The sequence below is a fragment of the Coenobita brevimanus genome, chromosome 68 (assembly GCF_032717465.1).
Source record: "Coenobita brevimanus isolate Jiangsu-jjx chromosome 68, ASM3271746v2, whole genome shotgun sequence".
NCBI lineage: Eukaryota > Metazoa > Arthropoda > Malacostraca > Decapoda > Coenobitidae > Coenobita > Coenobita brevimanus.
The window spans coordinates 8,206,880-8,231,312 of NC_137021.1; the positions used below are offsets into that span (position 1 = coordinate 8,206,880).

The 24,433-nt window shown below is 39.6% G+C and overlaps 1 protein-coding gene across 1 annotated transcript in view; it reads right to left on the bottom strand.

The window, feature by feature from the left end:
* LOC145405833 (uncharacterized protein CG43867) overlaps positions 1 to 24,433 on the bottom strand; it is a 329,511-nt gene that overhangs the window by 17,937 nt on the left and 287,141 nt on the right. Inside the window, exons 22-26 of the mRNA XM_080277076.1 lie at positions 22,257 to 22,348; positions 20,761 to 20,908; positions 4,927 to 5,063; positions 4,220 to 4,450; positions 1,549 to 1,696 (exon numbers count right to left, since the gene is read on the bottom strand). Coding sequence (XP_080133202.1) covers positions 1,549 to 1,696; positions 4,220 to 4,450; positions 4,927 to 5,063; positions 20,761 to 20,908; positions 22,257 to 22,348 — 756 coding nt within the window. The remainder of the gene's footprint in view (positions 1 to 1,548; positions 1,697 to 4,219; positions 4,451 to 4,926; positions 5,064 to 20,760; positions 20,909 to 22,256; positions 22,349 to 24,433) is intronic.

Here is a 24,433-nt window from a genome sequence, read left to right on the forward strand (position 1 = left end):
TGAGGAGAAGCGCATGATCAGGGACCAGGCACCCATTTTAACATGACAGCATCCTGATTGATTCTATCGGATACACTTATGTGAAGCTACAGAATGTGGTGAATGTTTCTGGCATATCAGATAGAGCCCGGATTCTGGGGACTTGAATGGTGAGTGAATGGAAGCGTAGCCAAGAGGATTGGGCATTTTTGGGCTGTCTGGACGTTGCTACTCCTCACCCTGCCCTACGGTGGGAAAGGAGGTCTGGATGATGATGATGACATATCTTTTCATGTAACCTACATAACCTGGGGCTGATGTCAGTGTGAATGCTTACTTTGCCAGCATTGCCAGCAGTCACCAGCAAATCACATGATCATGAGCTTACAGCTCAAAGATCATTGATGGTGGCTGAGCTAAGTCAGTTTCACAGCAGCAAAAATGCCAAGTCTGATGATGTATTGAATTAGTTCTGCAAATTAGTTCAGATACAGCACCAGTACAAATTGCTTTATCATCTTCCTCATTAGTGCTGAAGACTGACGCCTTTGCATGGTGGCACGGACACAAACAGGCTCTACTGCCAGGTTACCAGCATATAAGCATCCCTCATCTCTCCCTATCCCCCAAAGGAGGAGGATGGCCTACAGGAGAAGGGGAACTTCTGCCTTCAGTCCATTGGATTCAGAGAAGCCTGGAGCCACAACAACAACCTTCCAGATCCACCAGCTTTAACTCTCACTGGCTTCTTTCTACCTTTCTTCCATTTAAGATAATACTTCTGAGAACTGAAATTTCTGGATAAAGTCAGTATTTTGTCTGGTGTTAATGCCTGGTTTATCAATGTGAAAACTTCTTACTGAAAAGGATCCAGAAGCTGGAAAAATGATAGAAATTTACATCCTTAGAAGAAGGCAAATAACATGAAAAAATATAACTCCTCCTTCATTGTTGGCCCTAGAAATTTTTTTTTCTATCATTATATTTATTCTGACTATACAAACAATCAAATTTTAGCTATGCTATGCATTACACAGAAAAAAAAAGTTTCTAGAAAGCCTCAAGAGGATAACCAATGTTTTCACAAACCATATAGTGACATTTTTACAGCCAGACAATTCAATGTAAAAATGTTATCGAGAGGTCTAAAATGGTAAAAACTACAATTTCTGAACAAGTATCATTTCTACTTCAATCACTTATTGGTTAAAATAGTATGAATATTATTTCTTCATAAAAAATATAATGAGCATGCTTGTGCCAAAAAATATGGTAATAAAAAAATTGTCATTTAAACTTTGGTTATTAACACAATACTGTATACACTAAGGTTCTTTCGCCTTAATATGGTTCAGGTTTTTCATTGTATTGCAGCTTAATTCACATAGCTCAGAAGCAGAAAATTACAATTATATGACAGTACATCTCTTCCACAGGACTTTTTCATGACTAGCATGATATTCTAGTGTGAATCTGTTCTTACTACTTAATACTGAAAATGTAGGATCACAATTTTTGACAAAGTAAATGTGAAAAGAGTATTGGTGTGGACAAAATATTAAAGTTTACCTTGGGCTTGTTCATACAAAGAAGCAGCTTGTGGGTGCCAGGAGGGTGGGGATGTGGGTGAGTAGCAGTGTCATCATCTGGAGTGTGCACCACCAGCATAAAGTCTTCCTGACAACCTCCAAATGTCACCACAGATCCATAGCCATACCTGAGGAGAAGGATGTATGTCTCTATCAACCCAAAGTCAGCAGTGAATGAAGTATCAATGGTTATGTCTATAAAGTGGTCAGGATTCTAGAGGCCTGAATTGTAAATCAATGAGTGTGGCCCATTTAAGAGAGCCTCATCATCATCATGATCATCATCATCATCATCCTCATCATGACGAAGACGATGATGATGATGATGATTCATTCACTAGATTTGGGAGTGCAAATAAATTATCCATCTAAGAGAGCATCATCATCATCATCATGAAGACAACGATGATGATGATGATGATGATGATGATGATGATGATGATGATTCATTCACTAGATTTGGGAGTGCAAATAAATTATCCTTTTCTGACCTGCATGACAAAAACAAAACTGTTAAACACTTCTAAAACCAAGATGTCAGTAATGAAAAAATAAAGTAAGTCACCATGTTCTACTGAGTGGTAGGTGGGGGCACCGACCACCAACTCACTCAATATGGGTCTGCCTTCAGGTGATTCTACATTGAGTGAGACACCTATTGGTTTCCTATCACCCAGGAAAGTACTTATTATGCTGGGTGGTGGCCATATACATAACAAAATGACGTCTGGTGGTCTCGGGTGACATGGTGGTCTAACTTGATGAGGACCCATAATGGTTTAAAATCCAATGGAAGGTTAGGGTTTACTGTTCACAGAATGCAATTCAGCTGAGAGAAAGGCTGGTCACCCTCACCTTAACCCTTCCCATGCCAGCTATTTTTAGCCCTATGGGTCGCCTCCATGCCAGCTTTTTTTTTTTTTTTTTAAACTAAAATGATAAGTTTTGATGTGAAAATAATGAATTTCACCATTACAATACTCACCGAAGCTCGGAAATGAGTCCTGCATGCTCATTTCTGCATACTCGTATACAGGTATTCCCGCTCTCACGCTCACTACATAGGTGAGAGAAAGCCATTTTCTATGTATGGTAGACTCAGGTATTTATGCTGGGAAGGTATAGCTAGGTTCAGTACACTTTTCTGATTACTTATTACTTCAACATCTGTCACAATTTGCATGTCAATCTCACTGTGAATGTATTGTCTTGCACTTACTTGAAGATAGGTACAACCTGACTTCACTATGTACAGTCCTGGCACTTACAAGAAGGTATTTACAACTTGACTTCACTATGTACAGTCCTTACACTTACAAGAAAATATTTACAACATGATTTCACTATGTATAGTCCTTACACTTACATGAAAATATTTACAACATGCCTTCACTATGCACAGCACTGGGTAAGGGACACAGGCAGAGTGAGGCAGAGCGAGCGTGAGGGTGGGAGCGAGTGGGTGTATGGCCTTGACCGCCTGAGGCATGGTAGAGGAACAGTTGCCATACATGCCTGCCAATTTTCACCCACATATCTCGAAAAATGCAGTCACAGTGAATTTTTTAATTTTAAGTCATTTTAACCCGAGGCGTCCCCTCGATGTATGGGCAGGTTGCAACGTTTTGTCACAGCTAGATCCATCAAAATACTGTACCAGTACGTCGCGCAATTGCAAGGTTCATAATTTGCACAATTTTCAATTTTCGCGCGTGATTTTTGGTACCTATACACGGGACACCTTCTTCTACAAGATGCCAGGCAGGGACAATGCCTTATCCCGCATGACCTCCCTCCCCCCCTGCCATGCCATTGTCTCGATAATTCACCTGTCATCAGTGACCTGGCCAATAAAGACATTCAGGGCCAGAGTGATTCCCCAATTGATGACAATGTGGAGGACAAAGTTTACGTAGCATTAGAGGAAGAAACTGTCAGAAATGATGATAAGGTAATGTCGCCAAAAAAGGTCAGGTATGTTGATGTGTTAGTGAGTGAAACAATGCTCACACTGCCTATATTACCGTGTGAAAACCAATATACTCTTGTACTACATATAAATTCGTATCAAATAAATAAATAAATACCGTTTATGAGTGGTGTGGAATAGTTACCCTCCCACAGAACTTGTTTTCTTTGGAGCCAGCCTGATAGAAAACCCAGTAAGGTAAGGAGTATTGCTAGCTGTATCGAGTATTTTAAACCTCAGGTGAGCGATTGTGTAACTGGGAATAATGTGGTGAAGAATGTAGAAAACTTTAAATATCTGGGAACGATTGTATCATCTAATGGATCATTAAACAATGAAATTGAGGAGAGGATTAGACAGGCTTGGCAAGCTGTTGGAATGTTGAAATCTGTTTGGAATAATAATATGCTTTCAGTACAAACTAAAGTGAAAATTTACAAGTCCATGGTTAGACCAATTTTAGTTTATGGGCATGAGTCATGGTACAGTACAATTGCAACAGATCAAAAAGCATTAGGATTTGAGAATACTGTGAGGCCTCAGTACCTAACAGTTCTCTTCCTTTGATGCTACAGAGTAGTGTTAAGTAATGGAATTTTCAGGGACACAGGATATCCCTGGAATGTAAGCCCACATAGTGTAAGAGCGCAATTAAATGTGGCAATCTCCTGTTTCTACTCACCTGCCAATGGAGACCATAGTGGTGTAGTCAAGGAGGGTGATGGCATCCTCACTGACTGCTACCCACACAGGGGTTGGGGGACCATCAGAGGCAGCAGGGGTGGTAGCAGGGAAGAGGGTTGCACCAAAGTAAGGCCACTTTCGAGTGCAGGTTAAGTAGATTCGTACGCAGTCACCTTGGGAACGACCACGCAGACTCACCCACTTTTCATGTAAGCTGTCTAGCAGAGTTCTGGTGCAAGTAGATGGAGTTAGCAGTGTACAGTGAATACAATTCTGAAGGCTTTAGCCACTTTTAAGGAAGTTTTAATTATTACACTTAATTCCTTATCTCTGAAATTCATTCTCATGTGATAATCCAGCATATTTTAGACAGCGAACACAAACATATGAAATACTGGTAACAGTAACAGGCAACAGCTAAACCCTGTCATATACTGGCAAATATTCGCATCCTGTATGTTTCTACTGATGACAAATATGCATGCAATCATATATAATACAACACAATCAACTTTCACATGCATCACTCTCACTACAAATGCCCTTTGCAATTATAATTTATTGCTGGCTTTTGCTCTCCATTATGGAGAAAACCTGATTCTGCAGTTGACAATAAACATTAAAGAGCCTCAAAGGATAGCATACTGAGTACAGTAATATGCAAATCTGATGGTGGTAATAAAATGAAGGAAGACTATGACTCACTTGGTTTCCTCTTCAGTCAGGTCTTCTCGATACCGAGCTGGGTAGAACTTAGTGAATGCCTGGTGTAAGTGCGCAGAAGATGGACCTGAAGACCCTGACCCTCTTGATCGTTCACTGTTTACTTCACCCATGTCAATCTGTGGATGCCGAGCTAAGTAACACAACTTGAAAATACAGGTTGTGGTAGGTGGGGATGCTCACCATCCACTCACTCGATGTAGTGCTGCTATAGGTGTCTGCCTTTTCCTCTCTTCCTTCCTTCCTCTTCTGTCTTTCTTTCCTTAACTGTTTCCTCTTCCTTCTACCTTCAGGTGACTTTACACTCCCTCCTCTGTCTTTCTTTCCTTAATACTTTCCTCCTCCTTCTGCCTGTGGGTGACTCTCCATTGAGTGACAAGACAAATGGTTTCCTGTGCACCAGGAAACACTTTACTACACTGGGTGGTAACCATTTAACCAAATTATGGCACCCGGTGGTTCAGTGGGCAATTAAGGAACTCCAATCGGAATGAGCCAGTGTAGGTTTATATCCAAGGGGTGTCTGGGGTTTATTGCTCATGGAATGCCACTCAGGGATGAGTGAGGATGGTCACTCTCATCTTAAATGTCAAGACCAACTTGTCTTGCCCCAGGCCCCTACGCTCCTCATGGGGCAACACAGGACTGGACGATGGATGATGCATGGATGCAAAATAAAGGTAAACTTATACACAGCACTTTGGTGAAAATAGCATTAACTTCTGAGTAGCTTAAAGTGGACATGAGAATTATTTCAGTATATTCAGAGAGATAACCTAAATAAGAATAAGATGTGTTATGAGACACTACATTCTACACAAGAGATGGGAGAATAAAAACTGAAACTAAGAATAAAATGGATGACTAGTAGGAAAACATAATATAACCTAGGAGGGCCAGGAGTTAACAGTAAGGGTTGAGATGGAAGATTTTTTTTTTTTTTTAATTAAGAAAATACTGTAACCTATAGAGAAGATAAAAGCTCTATGGACTGGAGAGAGAAACCGGAAAGGGAAGGCTTAAATTACACAGAATCATTAAAGAGAAAATACAGCAAAGTATTAACCAACAGAAGAATGCAACTCAGCATGTTTTGGCCTAACAGCATATCAGAGGGGCAGGAAAGTCCCCAACAATCATCACGTACGAAGAATGTTGCATTACTCTGCATCTGACCACTCATCAATCATAAACATACACATTCTGCAACTTAGAGAAATGTAGAAAATTTTGGAAAATTAGGCAAGATTCTGGAAAGCATAGCAAAGGCTTCCAAAATTCCATCAGACAGACATGTTGCAAGTGAATGGTTACAGTAAACTCTCTTATAATTCAGGGGTTATGTTCTTTCAAAATCCAACTGTAATGGCAAACTATTATCACTATTTTACATGACTGCACACTTGTATTCTAAACACCTATCTGGCCAAAGAATGTCTAGTTTGAGATGATACAGCACAATCTGTCAGTGGCCCCCTCTATCAGTCAAACCCTTGGCCCCTCCACTGGCCCCCTATTTGAAGCAGATTTCAGATTATTTAATGCATGCCTACTGTGCGGAAGTGACCCCCAGAATAAGACAGGCTCGGCCTGACCCTGACCGCCCCCCCCATTTATGTAGGCCTGGCAATGCCACTACAATCTGTTGACAGGAAGAGGGTTTGCTTAGGTTCTCTGCTTAAGTTACAGCTAATTCCCGCTTATCTGCCGCTGCATTACCCGGCATATGACATTATTCGGCGTAGCCAATGACTGAAGTATAATTATATCTGGCAGTAAGCATAAAATCTTTGACATTTTCAGGCATGAAGGACACTTTCTTCTGGTTAAAAAAGCACATTATTATCCAACATGAGACCATTATGTCATCAAACATCCAGCCATAATCATAAAAAAAAGAAAGCAAAGAAAGAAATACACAAAAAGAATGGGGTTATACTGTACTATGAAAATGGTGGTGTACAGGGAGGGAGGGGTGATGGTTGGTGGGCCTCATGGCTTACAGGGTGGGTAGGGAGGGGAGATGCAGTGGTAGGAAGTAGAATAGTTTTGATTGGCTAAGGCAGGGGAAGGAGAAATTTAACGGAAATTTTTCATTGGCTAGCAACAAGTGGATGTTCTCTCACTCTCCACTGTATTCCTCAGCTGCTATGGTGCCGATATATGAATGAGCCTACATTGCACTCCTAGTCTCTTCCAAAACATTATTACTGTTCAGCCTCTCCTGTCTGGTAAGTAGTCGTGAGCAAATTAAAGTACCCAGGCCTTGTCAATGCCATGGCCAGGAAACCAAGAATGGTTCATTGTTCGGACAGAGCTTCAAACCCCCTCCCCTCCTCCTCCCTCCTTCCATTATCAACTACCACCACCGCACTTCTTTGCTTTGCTGTTTGAAGCATGCGCGCACACACGCACGCGCACACACACACACACACACACACACACACACACACACACACACACACACACACACGGAGTCATCCAAGGCAGACGTCCGACATCGGCGCTCCGTACCGAAACAACACGGCCAGTGGCATTACCTAAATTAGTATCTTTGTGTGAGTCAAGCTCTGTACCAGGTTAGACTAAATGATTTTTCATTATTAAAAGGAAAAAAATAATAAGTTTAAACAAGACTTGTTCAAACAAATGAAAGAAGTACCAAGAGTTAAAAATGCGCTGAGTCAGCTGGGTTTGTTTAGACTACAGCAACACGGGGAAAGTGTACATACTCTGTACGTACATACTCTGTTATTTTAGTATTGCAAAATGGATACATACTTTAGTAAAACAAATTTGGAAAAGAAAAGGGATAAAAGTAAAAAGCAAAATAATGATTTCTACCAAGAACTGGTTGAAGTGGAGACTCACAATAGACTGAATGAACGTGTACACAAACTAGAAATGGCTTTCAAAAATGAAATTGATGAAATAAAGAAGCAAATGCACTTGCAAAAGGAAGAGATAGAAAAACTAGGAAGCGAGGCCAATAAGAAAGACACAACCATCAGTGAACTAACAGTGGAACTGAGTACGCTTAGGAAGAAAGTGAGTGAAATGGCAAGTACAGTAGTCAATCACAAGAGCGTTGTGGAAGAGTTCAAAAATGACACAGAGACAATTAGGCAAGCAAGCAGTCTTATGGACCAGAGCAGTGATATTGAGGAGAAGATAACACAGGTGAATGAAGCTGTGCAAAGCTACAAAAATGATGTACAAACCACGTATGCTGAAATGGTGAAAGTAAAGAAAGACTTAGAAACAAGGGTGGAGGAAAAAAGCATTAAAAAGGAAGTGAAAAGAATAATCCAAAACAATCCAAAGTTAGTCAGAGATTCAGTAGAGATAAACAAATCTATAGTAATCACTGGTATAGAAGAGGAAGAAATAAAAAACAAGATCACAAGAGACAAAAAGGAGATGGCAAATGTAAAGAGCATACTGAAAGAAGTATCAGAGGAAATCTGTAGTAAAGACATAGAGGAACACAAAAGGTTAGGGAAATACGAGAAATGCAAGACAAGACCTCTAAAGGTGACTTTCCAGAGTGTAAACACTGTGGAAGAGATATTAAAAAATGCAAAGAATCTTATGGAAAAAGAGGAGTTCAAAAATGTATGGATAAAAAGATGCCTAACACAAGGGGAACTGGAATTACTGAAAGAGAAAAGGGAGGAAGCAAAAACAAAAAATGAGGGAAGATCAGAAGAGGAGAAGAAGAAATTTTTTTACAAAGTAATAGGATTGCAAGTACAAAAGTGGTACACAGACAGGATAGAAGAAAAAGGAGGAAGGTAGTAGAACCATGTCATGACAAGTATATAAACAAGATGATAAAGTTGATGTACTCAAATGTGGATGGAATGGTATCAAAATTACTAGAGATGAATGATTATGTCAGAGAAAATGAACCACAAATAATATGCCTAACTGAAACAAAATTAACACCAAGGATATCCAATGACATACTAAACTTAGAGGAATACAATATATGGAGAAGAGACAGAAATTTAAAAAAAGGAGGAGGAATTATAATATTAACTAAGAAAAATCTAAAAGTCAAGGAAACAAAACTAGATATACCATCACAAGTAGAACTGATTGCAGTAGAGATCAACACATCTGAAGGTAAAGTAATTGTAGCCAATTTGTACATGCCACCCAGATCAAACACATGGGAAAGAGACGAATATGAGGACCTGGCAGAGAGTACAATTCAGAGTATAAGATCATTACTACATAAAATGGAAGAGAAATCGGAAAAAATTATACTAACTGGGGATTTCAATACAAATATAAATTGGAATACTCTAGATATAATTAGCCAAGAAAGCTGTTGGGACCAAAAGCTCCTGGATCTCGTACAAGAGTTTTTCCGAATGCAACATGTGAGGGAAACCACCAGAAAAAGAGGACTTGATGTACCTTCAGTGCTAGATCTAATATTTACTAGGCAAGAAAATGATACTGACAGTTTAATATATCACCCTCCACTTGGCAAAAGCGATCATGCAGTACTAAATTATAACTTCAGGATAGCATATGACAGTAAACAGCAATGACAGTTACAAAAAGAGCCTAAACTATAAAAAGGGAAATTATCAAGACCTAAAGAAGTATTTCTTAGAAGTTGATTGGGAAAATGAGCTTAGAGGACAAGATTTAAACGCTGTATATAAAAAATTCTGTGAATTTTATGAAATAGGAGTCCAGAAGTACATCCCACAGCACAAAGAAGCAGATAAGAAAATACAGAAATGGTTCAATACAGAATGTAAAAAATCAAAAGAAAGAAGAGATTTGTTGTGGAATAGATACAGAAGACACAATAGTGAAAGGGCGTATAATAATTACAAACAGGCAAGAAACGACTATACAAGAATAAGGAGGGAAGCCCAAAAACAGTTTGAGGAGGATATAATAAATAAAAGTAGTGATCAAAAAAAGCTGTTTTACAGCTATATCAGAAGCAAAACCAAAGTAAGAGATATAATACAATCCATTACGGACGAGGGAATCACTTATACACAAGAGAAAGAGATCTGTGAAGCACTAAATAAGAATTTCCAATTAGTTTTTACAGAAGAAAAAAATTTTGAGAGGGACTATGTGGAATACGCATGTCCACACATACTACCAGATATACAAATAGCAGAAAAAGTAATACAGGAGGAGTTAAGTAGATTAGACAGAGGAAAAGCAAGTGGTCCTGATGAAATTTCATGTTGGGTATTACGAGAATGTGCAAAGGAGTTAAGTAAACCATTATTTTTAATTTTCGAGAAATCCTTGAGTCAAGGTAAACTACCTGATATTTGGAAAAAAGCAAATATTGTCCCCTCATTCATGAAAGGAAATAGACAAAATGCACTCAACTACCGACCAGTATCACTGACCAGTGTTGTAAGCAAGGTATTAGAAAAGCTTATAAGAAAAGCTTGGGTAAATCATCTAGAAGAACACAGTATGATAACAGAAAGACAGTTTGGTTTCAGAAAAGGAAAATCATGTGTTACTAATCTGTTGAGCTACTATGACAGAGTAACAAACACAATACAGGAAAGGGAAGGATGGGTGGACAGTATCTATTTAGATTTCAAGAAAGCTTTTGACACAGTACCACACCAAAGACTTTTATGGAAACTGTACCATCAAGGAGGAATTCGAGGCAAACTGTTTTGTTGGATGCAAGACTTTCTCATGAAAAGAGAAATGAAGACAGTACTAAGAGGAAACTACTCATCATGGAAAGAAGTGACTAGTGGAGTACCACAGGGTTCAGTGCTGGCACCAATCATGTTTTTAGTGTATATAAATGATATAAACAGTACACTGGAAATGAGAGCTATCTGAATATGTTTGCAGATGATGCAAAAATACAAAGGAGAATTACTAACACAGACTCTTGTAAAGAGCTACAAGAAGAATTAAATAAACTTCATGAATGGAGTAATACATGGCAAATGGAATTCAATGTGGACAAGTGTCATGTAATCAAGTTTGGTAAAAGTGGAAAAAGACCTGACTGGGATTATAAGTTAGGAAATAAAACCCTATACACATCAGAAAGAGAGAAAGACCTAGGTGTGATTATCAATAACAGACTATCTCCGGCTGACCACATCAGCGAGAAGGTACGGAACATGTATACACTGCTCGCAAATATGAGAATAGCATTCACATACATAAATGAAGACATGCTAAGAAGGATAATAACATCATTCATTAGACCAACCCTGGAATATGCATCAGTAGTCTGGAATCCTCATCTCAAAAAGCATATAGACAAGATTGAAAAAGTTCAAAGGGCCGCTACAAGATGGATACCAAGCTTAAGGGACCTAAGCTACGAAGAAAGACTAAATAAACTGAATCTACCAACACTACAGGAGAGAAGGAAAAGAGGTGACATGATAATGCTATATAAGTGCATATCAGGGAAGGAGAAAATAGACATAAATGATTACTTAACATATGGAGAAGCATCAGCATGAGGACACTGCAAAAAACTGCGTAAGAAGAGAGGTGATAAAGACGTAAGGAAATTCAGTTTCCCAAACAGAGCAATTGATCAATGGAATGCACTACCAAATGAAATATTGTGTGCCAAAACAATTCACAAATTTAAGGATATGTACGATAAATATGGTTTAAGACACGGGACAGTATGAGCTTGACTCATTCCTGTAAAGATACAATTAGGTAAGAACAATTAGGTAAGAACACACACACACACACACACACACACACACACATACAAAGAGAGAGAGAGAGAGAGAGAGGAACTGTGATAAAAGGAAAGAAGACTGGTCATTAAGAACTTGACTAAACCCTGCAAAAAAAATAAAATCTGCTCTGTCTTCTAGAGCGTCAATGTAATTAATGTACAGTAGTTCAGTAAGTCATCACCATCTGGGGAGTTGCACCATCCAGGAAGCCAAAGTTTGCCCAATTCAATGGGCCACACTTCCATTCACTCAAGGAATCCTGGCCCCATCTGATAGGCAAAAAATTTCACCATATTCTATGGCTTCGCATATACAGTACAGTACTTATCCGACAGAGCTAATCCAAATGCTGTCCCATTAAAAAGGGGTGCCAAATCCCCGGTCATGTGCCTCTTCGCACAAACTTCATCCTGCCAGCTCGATTTCTTGTCAGTCCCTTAGCCTCACCAACTTCCATAACTCCCTTCCTCACACCTAATCCACCATATCCTTCCATCTTCTTCTTGGCCTACCTACCTCCTTCCTCCTAAAAATTCAATCAGATATACCCTTTTCACCACTCTATTGTCATCCATTCTCTCCACACGGCCACACCATCTCAGTACACACTGTTCGATTCTGGTGTCCACAGACTTCCTCACTCCACATCTTTCACAAATCACTTTATGCCATATCCTATCCACTCTTTGTACTCCATATACATTCCTCAGCCGTCCCATCTCCACTGCTCTTACTCTTGACATGTCATTTTCATGCCACACCATAGTCTCACATCCATTTGTTGAAGTTGGCATGAACACTCCTTCATGTAAGCCTCACACAGCTGCAACACTCAGGCCTCTGTTTCTTATCAAGACCTTCACAGCACAAGCTACTTTCCTCCTTGTGTCACTCTACTTCCCATTTCTTTTGCACATTTTCCTCTCTTTTCTATCACTGTATGCAGGTATTTGAACTCTTTCATCAATTCTAGTCTCTTTCCATTTACTGTAACATCACACTGAGAGTCACCTTCTCAATCAAAAACCATCACTTTACTCTTTTCTACATTTACTCTCAAGGGACAATGCTCATAGACATCTACAAAACTTGGCATTTGTCTACCATGTTCTTGTCTGGTATTTGCATGTGGTACTGCATCGTCAGCATACATTAATCTGAGATATCCATCCAACACCATTCATTACCAACGACATCCCTCTCACCATTACTCATGTCTTTACTTCTTTGATCATCCCATCCACATATATATTGAACAACCATGGGGACATCACATAACCTTGTTGAACACCCATACTGATTGTGAACCAATCACTTAGATGCCCATTTGCCCTTACACATGCCTCACTAAAACTCTTAACAGCACCTAGCAGCTAACCATCTACACTGTACAGGCACAAAACCTTCCACAATCGTTCTTTGTTTACTCTGTCGTATACTTTTTCCAGATCCATAAATGCCATAAACCCCTTGTAGTTTTTCTCACAAGCCTTCTCCACTATCTGTCTCACTGCAGATATTTGATCCATACATCCTCTGCCACTCCTAAAACCAACCTGTTCATCACTCACTAGGCTTTCTGACATCTCTCTTACTTTCTCTAAAATCATTCTTCCATATAACTTCCCTACTCCACTCAAAACACTTATGCCATGATAATTCTTGCACTCATTTCGCTCTCCTTCATTTTTGTGCAGGGGTACAATCACACCCTTTTTCCTCTCTAGTGGCACAGTTTCACTCATCCATGCCTTCTTACACATCACCAACAAGCACTTCATTCTGCTCTCTCCACTACACTCAATCATCTCTGCATACACCTCATCAACCGTAGCTGTTTTCCCATTTTTCAGCCACTTCACAGCGTTCTTCACCTCTGTGAGTGTCACATTTCTGGATACTGCATTCCTTCTCTGTACACCTCCAAAACCAATCATGTTTACAGTCGTTCTGTTCTTTCAATTCCCACTCAACAGACTTTCAAAATATTCTTTCCATCAGGTCCTTATTTCATCTCCATGGGTTAATAATCAAACACTTGCATCCTTCACACTTTCACATTTCTTTCCAATGTCACATCTACATTTCCGCACCTCTTTCTAAAATAACTTCCTTTTTTCATAGTGAATGGCATTCATTTTTCTTCCTAGATCATCATTTACCTTCTCCTTTTTCCTCTTCACTAGTCTCTTTACGTGTTTCTTGTGCTCAATATATTCAGTTCTTATTTCAGTTGAACCACTGTCCTGTAACCAAACTAGCCACTGCTTCCTCTTTTCCTCCACTGCTCTCTTAACCTCTTCATCCGACCATGCCATACCCTTTGTCTTTGCTGTTACTCTTGTCACATCACACACTACTTTAGCATTCCTAACTAAGCAAACCCTATTTGTATTCCCCAGGTTGTCCAGATCCATTTCATGCCAGTTCACTGATTCCCTGTGAAAAAAAGTGTCATGGGTGAGGCATGTTCTACCCTAAGCTATATAAAACTGTCAGCCAGTAGCAGGAATGAATTATCAGTTTACTTCATGAATCAACTATGGTGTTTGGAGAGTGTCTGTCAGTTATTCCATATGTCTGCATATGTTTTATGACTTACTAATTGGGGAAATCGTACACCTTAGTCCCAATTAACGCACCTATATGGTGGATATGCGAGTGTGTGCTTTTTGATATCGCACAAATTGAAACACATAACTTATGGGGAAAAATTCATTTGGTGGATGAGTGACTCCAACTTTAGGGGTTAAAGTTTTAAACACTGATAATTACCCTAGAACTAAATAATTGTGTGTATTTACCTATTTGTATTTACCTATTTGTAGTATACAGGAATCGAGCAATGCTCGTGTTGTCCTGTCTCCATATCCACATTTATCAAGTCTACCTTTACACACATGAATGTTTTTCTCATGCACCACCTCTTTGTCTGAGTCGTTCCAAATATTTAAGTATTTACCTAATATACCTAATTGTGATATACACGGAATGTACTATGCTCGTGGGTTTCCGTCGCTGTTTCTCAATAAGTCGAATTTAACTTTAAACTCGTTTAAGTTTTTAGACTGGACGATCTCTTTGTCCAGGCTATTCCATAAGTCTATACTTCTGTAAGGAAAGCTATATTTCTTGATATCCTTCAAGCAGCTTGACTTTTTCAATTTCATTCCATGTCCTCTTGTTGCTCTCTTATCCCATACAAACAGATCTTCTTTGTCAATTTTATCTACTCCCACCATGGTCCTGAACACCGCAATCATGTCTCCCCTCTTTCTCCTTTCCTCTAACGAAGGCAAATCCAGTTTTTCCAGCCTCTCTCTGTATGACAGGTCTGTCAGACTGGGGACCATCTTGGTTGCTGTTCTTTGTATTCTCTCAATCTTGTTTATATCTTTCTTTTTGTGTGGGGACCACACTACCGCTGCATATTCTAACCTGGGGCGGATCATGGCCACTATCAATTTTTTCATCATTTCCTCATCCATATAATGGATGTTAGTCAAGAGTTTATAAGTCTCTCCAACAATCTTGTTAATGTGCTTTTCTGGTGACAAACTATCTTGGACCAGCACTCCCAAATCTTTCTCTTCTCTCCTTTTTGTGATTAATTCATTACCCAAAAAATAATTCAGTGATGGTCTCCTGGTACTTTTACCCATTTCCAATATTTTACATTTCTTTACATTAAATTTCATTTCCCACGTCCGGCTCCAATTGTGTATCCTATCCAAATCCTCCTGCAGTATTTTACAATCCTCCTCAACCTCTATCTTCCTCAAGATCTTTACATCATCAGCAAACAGACTTGCATAACTGTTCACTCCATCTACCATATCATTTACGTAAATCAGGAACATTACTGGCGCCAACACTGAGCCTTGAGGGACTCCACTTGTTACTTCCCTCCATCCAGACATCTTTTCCTTTATTACTGTCCTCATTTGTCTGTCTCTCAAAAAGTCTCTCATCCATTCCAGAAGTTTGCCCTTTAGTCCTCCTATATATTCTAGTTTCCACATTAGTCTCTTATGAGGTACCTTGTCAACGGCCTTCTCTAAGTCTAAGTACACACAATCCACCCAACCATCTCTCTCCTGTACCACATTAATCGCTCTTGAGTAAAAGCTCAACAAGTTTGAAACACATGACCTTCCACTTCTGAATCCAAACTGACATTCAGCCAAAATATTCATCTCTTCCAGATATTTTATCCATCTGTCTTTCAGGATTCTCTCACACAATTTTGCGACCATGCTGGTTAGAGACACTGGTCTATAATTCAGGGGTTCTTCCCTGTTTCCTCCCTTGTAAATTGGTACCACATTTGCCCTCTTCCATTCTTTTGGCACTTTCCCCTCTTCCAGTGAGCATACAATTAAGCTGTGAATTTTATCCGCCAGTTGTTCTCTGCATTCCTTCAGTACCCAATTAGAAATTCCATCAGGTCCTGGGGCTTTCCTTACATCCTGAGTTTCCAGTAATTTATACACTTCCTGTACCTCCACTTTTATATCTTTCATCACCGGAACATTTCTAATCACTCCCTCCCCTTCCACAAGCTCCTTTTCTTTTGTGAAAACTGACTGGAAACGTTTGTTCATTATTTCTGCTTGCATTGCCGCATCCTTAAAGACCTCTCCTTCTACTTTCAGTTTGGTGATTCCTTCCTTTTGTTTCAGTTTGCCATTAACAAATCTATAAAACAGTTTGGGTTCATCCTTGCATTTGTCAATTATACCTTTTTCAAAATTCCTTTCTTCTTCTCTACGTATTCTTTTGTATTCATTTCTTGTTCTCTTATATTCTTCCTTTGTTCTGTCGTTACCTCTTTTTCTCCAATTGTTCCACGCCTTATCTCTCTCTTTTTTTGCTATCATACACCTTCTATTAAACCACTCCTTTTTCCTGTTTTCTTTCCCTCTTACTCTTGGTACAAGTTTTTCCACTCCCAAATTATAGAGGTCTAGAAAGATATCCCACTTCCTCTGTATCTCTCTTGTTTCTCTGAATTTTCTCCAATCCGCATTTTCAAAAAAGTTTCTCAATCCTGTAAAATTTGCTTTCCCAAAGTTGTATCTTCCCTGTCTATGAAGCTCGTCTCTTGGCTCGACGTTTCCTATTAACATCTGGAACTCAATGACCACGTGATCACTTTTTCCCAAAGGACAGAGATATTCCAATGATTCTATTACATCGGGTTCTTTGGTGAACAGTAAATCTAACCTTGCTGGTGTGTCCTCACCTCGAAACCGTGTCTCTTCTTTGACCCATTGCGTCATCACATTATTCATTATTATATTTAATAACATAGTGCCCCACGAATCCTCGCCGCCTCCCGAGTACCATTCCTCCCAGTTCACCTCTTTACAATTAAAGTCACCCACCAAAATTATATTATTACTTTTCTCAATTATTTTTTGCAAGTAGCTAGCCATATCTGACAACATCTCATGGTATTCGTCATCCTTCCATGCTCTCGTCTTTGGGGGAACATACACTACCGCCATATCTCTCTTAACATTCTCTCCAGTTTCTAATTTCATATATATCACTTCAGCCCTGCCTTCTCCCATTTCCACAGTATCTACATTTATGTTGTTCTTCACTGCTATCATCACTCCTCCTCCCTTTTTTTCTTTTCTGTCTTTTCTCCACAGTTTGTATTTACCATCTCCCAAATGAACATCAATATTTTCTCTTAATTTGGTCTCTACAAAGCACATGACATCAGGTTCATGTTCTCTCAAGAAATCATTAATTTCGATCCTTGTCGATATGAAACCATCAACATTAGTATATATCACCTTCAAATTATTTTTGACATTATTAATACCCTCTTCTCTCCTACTCTCTGTCCGTACCACTTCCTCAACTTCTGATCTTTCACAACCATCCCCCCTAGTTTCCTTCACTGCTATTTCCTTAAATACCATTTCCTTTCTTTCCTATCCAATACTCTCCAAAAAAAAGTATTACATTCTTCCTCTGTCCTCTTATCATTTTTTTCCTTTACTTCTTCCTTTAATGATTTTAAAACTTCTCTTTCTTCTTCATTCAGATCTTTTCTTATTATAATATTTTCCATCCCCGCCTCTTTGCTTAATTTCCAGGTCACTTTAAGTATCTCATTTATTACACTTTCTGATGTAAACTTGACTCTCATTGGTCTTGTTTCCCCTTTCTTGTAAGGCCCTATCCTCCTTACTTCCTCAATTTCTTTTACCCACTTGTCTCCTTCGGGGTCAATCTTGCCTAATATTCCTCTCACCATGTTCGTGTCTCTCTCGAGTCTTGCGAACCTAACCTTTTCTTCCTCTTCCCTGTTTCCAAATACTACCACACATCTGTTCCTTTCTACAGTTTCTCTCACTATTTTCTCTTTTTTCTTCAGTATTTTCACTACATTTTCTTCCATTTCTTTCTTGTTCATTTCCCTTTCTTCCTGGATGATCTCTCTTAAACTGACCACTTCTTTCTGTTCTTCTTCTACATGTGCCCACTTTGCCTTATGTTCTTCTAATACATTACTCACCTTCTCCGTTTTATTAGTACTCTCTTCTAGTTTCCTCCTCAGTTCAACATTTTCCCGCTTCAAATTCCTAATTTCTTCATTGGCTGTTTCATTGGACTGGATCAGACTCTGTATGGTGGTTTCTGTATTTTCAGACACATCTTTTATCACTAGATTCTCTACTTTCTTTTCGAGTTCACTAATCCTCATAATTAATGTTTTAACCAGGTCCATAACATTGGTATTAGCATCAAATCCTTGAAATTCCAGTCCCTCATTGTTTATATTTTCGGCCATGTTTAATGTAAAGTACCAAAACAGCTGTTACCGAAAAAACTACAAACATTCATGTATACTATAGCCAATAAATCTTTACATTTTTGGTAGTCTATTAACTTTCATTATTTCAAATTTAAGGCAAGACCTTAGGAGACAGGACAGACAAAATTCCTGAAACTACTTAAGGTTAGGAGCGATGGCTGGGACGTCCGCTCTCTCCAGCTGCTCATTTGTGTGTACATACACGCAAGCGTGTACACATACCCTCGATGAGCTGGTCTATACTGGTTTGCTGCCCCCCTCCCCCCCTCTCGATGAGCTGATCTGAGCTGGTCCGGGCTTGGAATACATACAGACATGCAGTTTGTTGCAAACAACAGCAGAAAGATTCAGGTTTGTCTGACAAAAATATTAGCTCTTAAGATCAAGTTGAAAACACACCATTTTTTCCTATTTCTCCACACTGTGCACATTCAGTAGGTTGTCGTCATGGCCGCTGCAGCCAAAGGGTTAAGGCATCTGCAGCAGCCAAGATTCGGCTGATTTGCATTATGGAGAGCTCTCCTGGTATTTCTGGTGTTGCTGGCATCGGTATAACCTCCTCTTGTCTCAGCTCCTGCAATGCATCCTTGATAGATGCTGCAGTAATCACATCTGCTGTGGTGGCTTCACCAGCATTGTTTATTTGAGACAGTGTGGATATCAGGAGACAGCTTGCACTATTTGGGAACTGCACTATTTGATCATGCACTAATTGGAACTTAGATGTATTTTCATTAAGCTAAATAAACTCATCTGGCAGTTCGCATTATTTGATAATGAACTAATTGGAACCTACGTTTATTTTCATTAAGTTAAATAGACTCATCTGGCAGAAAACTGTCTGTCTTTAGCAGGAGTGAAATAACAACCAATATGAAATAATAACTGAGAAACTGTCTGTTTGTCTTTCCCTCTGTTCGTCTATCCCATTGTCTATCGCATCTTCCTCTACAACAGGAGTCTGTTAACACTTAATCTGAATCACGTCATCTGGTGGAGCCACAAATGAAACAAGTCAACATGAATCAATAATCAAGAGCCTGTCTCTGTTTGTCTGTCCATCTGTTTATCTTACTTAGAAGACAATTTCCTTCCAAAGATGGATGTAATCATCTGTCTTTATCAAGAATAAAATAGCACACATCCTGAATCTCAAATGGCATGTGTCTGTCTGTATAATTCATTTTCCTCGTGGGAATAGTTTACACTCGTATTCATCTTGGCTTTCTAAATGTGTTTGTTGATACTGAGAATAAAATAACAACAATGACAAATCTCTCCAAGGCATATGCCTGCCTTTCCATCAGTTTTTCTGTCTCCTTATCTATATCTCTGAAGACGACTTTCGTTCAACAACATGGTTTTCTGCCAGACAGAATTCCATGCGAGCTTGAATGTTAAGGAAAATATTACAGTAAGTTTCTATTTGAAGCTAATATAATGCTCATATCTTTTTGCATTATGCTCATTTATTATGTTACTGTGCAGTGGGAATTTTTTCATACGTATTGCACAAGCACTAATTTTTGCTCAGAGGTGCCCCCATTATATACCGAGAAGAGAGGGGAGGGGAGGACAAAAAAAAGATCCACCTGTCTCTTCCCCAACTCCCAACCATCCACTATGCGCCTATCCAACGAAACTCCTACCTGTCATTTGTAACTGGCAGTTCCATCTCAAGCTGACCTCATTCTTAACACTCACGGTCACACAGTCTTTTAGTTGTCTTTTGATGGTGTATAGCGTTTAGGGTTTTCCAATGTATGTGTTTTAACAGCACTGCTGGGGAAAAAAAAAAAACAGGCCTTCCAACAGGAGGACTTAGATATTAACCCCTCATCAATATGAAATTGCTTCTGTACATAAAATTAGTGTACTTAACAGTACATCAGAGTATCTTATTATAAGGAATACCTATTGGCTGTTTTTTGATGTTTTAAAGCATTTTGTAGGGGTTAGACAGTGGACAAGTGTTATAGGGTTGGGGGTTAGGGACCTCTTGGGGGGGCCTTTTGCATAATGTGACATTCTGACAGCATCTGACAGGCCACTGGTTCTATTACGCCAGACAATATACTGTACATTGTTATATTGCTGACAAAATGTGGCAAAAGCAGTTCCATAACCAATTACTACAAATGGTGGCCTACCCATACCCTGTAATCACAGCCTGGTTGTTACACATTTAATTCTTGACTTGGGTCCAGTTTTAATTATGATTATCTTAACACTATAGAAATACAAACTACCCACCTGTGCCATAAGGGTTGCAAGTTCTAGCGCCAACTCTCTTGTGATAGGGAACTTGCCCTGCTGTATCTGCTGGTTGACCTGGTAGCACAACAGCAACTTCTCTCTGTCTGTTTCATGTTTGGCAGCTGCTCGGTAGTACAGCCGTGACCTGAAAGATAGTAATTAAGTTGGTAATTTGGTGACAGGTGGATGGGAATGAACACAATAGATGTTTAGGTAGAAGAAAAGTTAATTATGTAGCACTTAAATGGATGAATCACTTTCAACATCTGCATATAATTCTTGGTGCTGGATAAGGATGACTTCATGTGGTGGCACTCATATGACTTGACCTCTCCCCTGCCAATTTACAGTATACAGTACAACTATCCTTCAATTCTCTCCCTATCTCCCAAAAGGAGAATGGTGGACTGGAGGGGAAAGGCAACTTACCCTCCAGTCCACCAGGTTCAAGTTCAGATGGGCCTGAGATCATCACCACCATAAAAACAACAACCACAATCATCATCATCATCACCTCTGAAGCTTTGCTCTCTCTTCAGAATCCCTGAAAGGGTGGCCTTGACACAAATGTTTCACACCTATTTTCTCATCACAACCCACTCACTCTCTCAAACACTCCTCATCCTATTCTTTCCCTTCTCTCGCCAACACTCTCATATTGCTCTGTTCTCTTCCCCCATAGCACATAAGGTCTGTCCCTACAAACACTATCTTCAATTTCACTTTCATAACCTTTCCCTGACACCCAATCTATGTGCATTCTTTGTATACACCCATACCATCTCAATGAACTCATTCTTATCCACTCAGTGATTTGAACTTTCTTCCATTCCATATCTATCTCTATCTATCTATTTATAGCCCGATGCTCTAATCCCGCAAAGGGTGGTGGCAGACAAAACGCCTCCAAGTCGCTCTGTCACCCACCATTTGACTGCCCTCCCCCCAACTCACTCCCCCCTCCCTCATATGCCTCCATATCACCCATAAATTTAATAAATTTCACTGTTACATACATCATCCATCCTCTTTATGCCTGCAACTGTTCTAAGAATGATAATTTCAAAACCTTGTGATACAGAATGTTCTCTCTCACTCACTGTCCAGATCTCTCATAAAACTAGGATCTCATAGTACTCTTTTTTTTCCTTGAGGTGATCTTACTTTAACTTCATACTACATTTTCTCATATATAGATATGACAGCTTCCAGACATTTAAAACTAGCAACAGAGACAACCTTAACTCCTGCAAGTTTTACAGTTTCAATCCATACCATCATACACACAGCATGCCAGCCACAGTCATAGCTGCCTTTGATGATAACAGTAACACTTACTTGTACAGAAGACGTATGACCTTGGTGTTTTCAAACTTGCCAGACCCTTTTTCTCTAAGAGCCGTTTCCCATTTAGATATGACAATCCACACCATCATACACACAGCATGCCAGCCACAGTCATGGCTGCCTTTGATGATAACAGTAACACTTACTTGTACAGGAGACGTATGACCTTGGTGTTTTCAAACTTGCCAGACCCTTTTTCTCTAAGAGCCGTTTCCCATTTAGATATGACATCACAGAGCTGTAAGGTACAAAAACTTGATTTGTTTTTGACATCCTAACTGGGTCCTCAAAATTCTAAAGAGAAAAATATGTAATATTTAAGCCCTATATAGGACTGATAATACAGTAATAACAATAATAGTAGTATATGCACTGTGTGAAGGCAGGAGTGAGAGAGAGAAAGAGAGGTTTGGGGATGAGTTGGATGAAGCAGTGGGAGAAATACCCAGGAGTTGTAATGTGATTGTAATGGGTGATACGAATGGAAGAGTAGGCACTGGTCCTGAGGATAACATAATGGATTGTAATGGAGTACCAGGTGAAAATGATAATCGGAAGCAACTGAAACATATGTGTCAGGAAAGGAGGTTGTGTGTTTGTAACTCGTATTTCAACACAAAGATGAATATAAATATACAGTACATGGTACAAAGGGAATGGGGATCGTGTTGAAAGGAGCCTGATTGATTACGTGCTCACAGAGAGGACAATGCTGGGAACGGCGGCCTTGAGACGACGATGTGGAGGTCTCTCAGATCGTATGATTGTGGTATGCAAGATCAAGCTGAGAGGAGTGAGGTGGACCAGGAGACAGAGGAGCAGTCAGGGACAAACACTGATAAGTCTAGATGCTGAGGTTCAAAGAAATGGCAGATGAATACAGGACCACAATACAGAGGAGGAGTTAGAATCAAGTGAATTGGAATGAAATGGATCTGGACAGCCTGTGGAATGCATATAGGGATTGCTTAGTTATAAATGTTAAAGCAGTGTCTGGTGTGGCACGAGTAACCATAAAGAAGAAAGGTATGGCATGATGGGATGAAAAGGTTAAGGATGCAGTGGAGGAAAAGAGGAAGAAGTGGCAAGATTGGTTACAGGACAGAGGTTCAACTGAAATATATTGAATATATTGAGAGCATGAAGCACATAAAGAGACTAGTGAAGAGGAAAAAGGAGGTGGTAAATGATGATCTAGGAACAAAAATGAATGAAAACTACTCTGAAAATAGGAAGTTATTCTGGAAAGAGATGTGGAAATGTAGAAGTGAAAGAAGAAAGAAATGTAAAGATGTGAAGGATGAAAGTAGTAGATTATTAACCCATGGGGATGACATAAGGACCAGATGGAAAGAATACTTTGAAAGCCTGATGAATGGGAACAGAGAGAGCACAGAGGCTGACAACATGATTGGTTCTGGGGGTGTGCAGAGAAGGAATGCAGTGCCAGGAAACATGACACTTGCACAGGTGAAGAACGCTGTGAAGCGGCTGAAAACTGGGAAAGCAGCTGGGGTTTATGAGGTGCATGCAGAGATGATTAACCCTTCGTTAGTCAGGTGGGGTGTTTTGGCACCCCAAATTTTTCTTAAAACTCATACTTCCAAGCTGGTAATTCGAATATTTCTCTCCGTTCCAGTACTCTCCTGATTCAGTGAGGGGAGGGAGCATGTGAACTGATTTAGTCCTGCCTCTGCTACAGTGAGAGAGAGGGCCACTTTTCCCCCCTCCTTGGAGTGTCCAGTCACCATTTAGATCATATGGTGGTATACATTGGTATTTTATCTTATTTTTGTCTATATTTTATTATTATACTGATTTTAAAAATCACAAAATGTATTTTCCTGTGCGTGTTTACCTGACAAATGAGTTATGAGTCCATTTGTTATTTTTTTACTGATATTATATAAGACAGGGTGGAAGTGAGGTTAGCAGGGGAGTGAAAGATAAAAATGGTAGATTACTAGTGGAGAAGGAAGAAAAAGTGAGCAGATGGAGAGAACACTTTAAGGAATTGTTGAACATAGAGGATGGAAGTAATGCGAGTATAAGTGGCTGAGGAATGGCTGGGAGAAGGAGGGAGGTCAGAAGACAGGAAGAAATCAGTAGGATAGAAGTTGTGGAAGCAATGAAGAAAATCAAATTGGGGAAAGCCCCAGGAAGTGATGGAGTGTGTGGTGAAATGCTGAAGCATGGGGGGGAGATAGTAGTAGAATGAATGTGGAAGATGTGCAGACTGGCCTGGGAGGAAGGTAGAGTCCTGGAGGATTGGAAGTCAGGTATAATTATTCCCTGGTACAAAGGAAAAGGGGAAAAAGAAGTG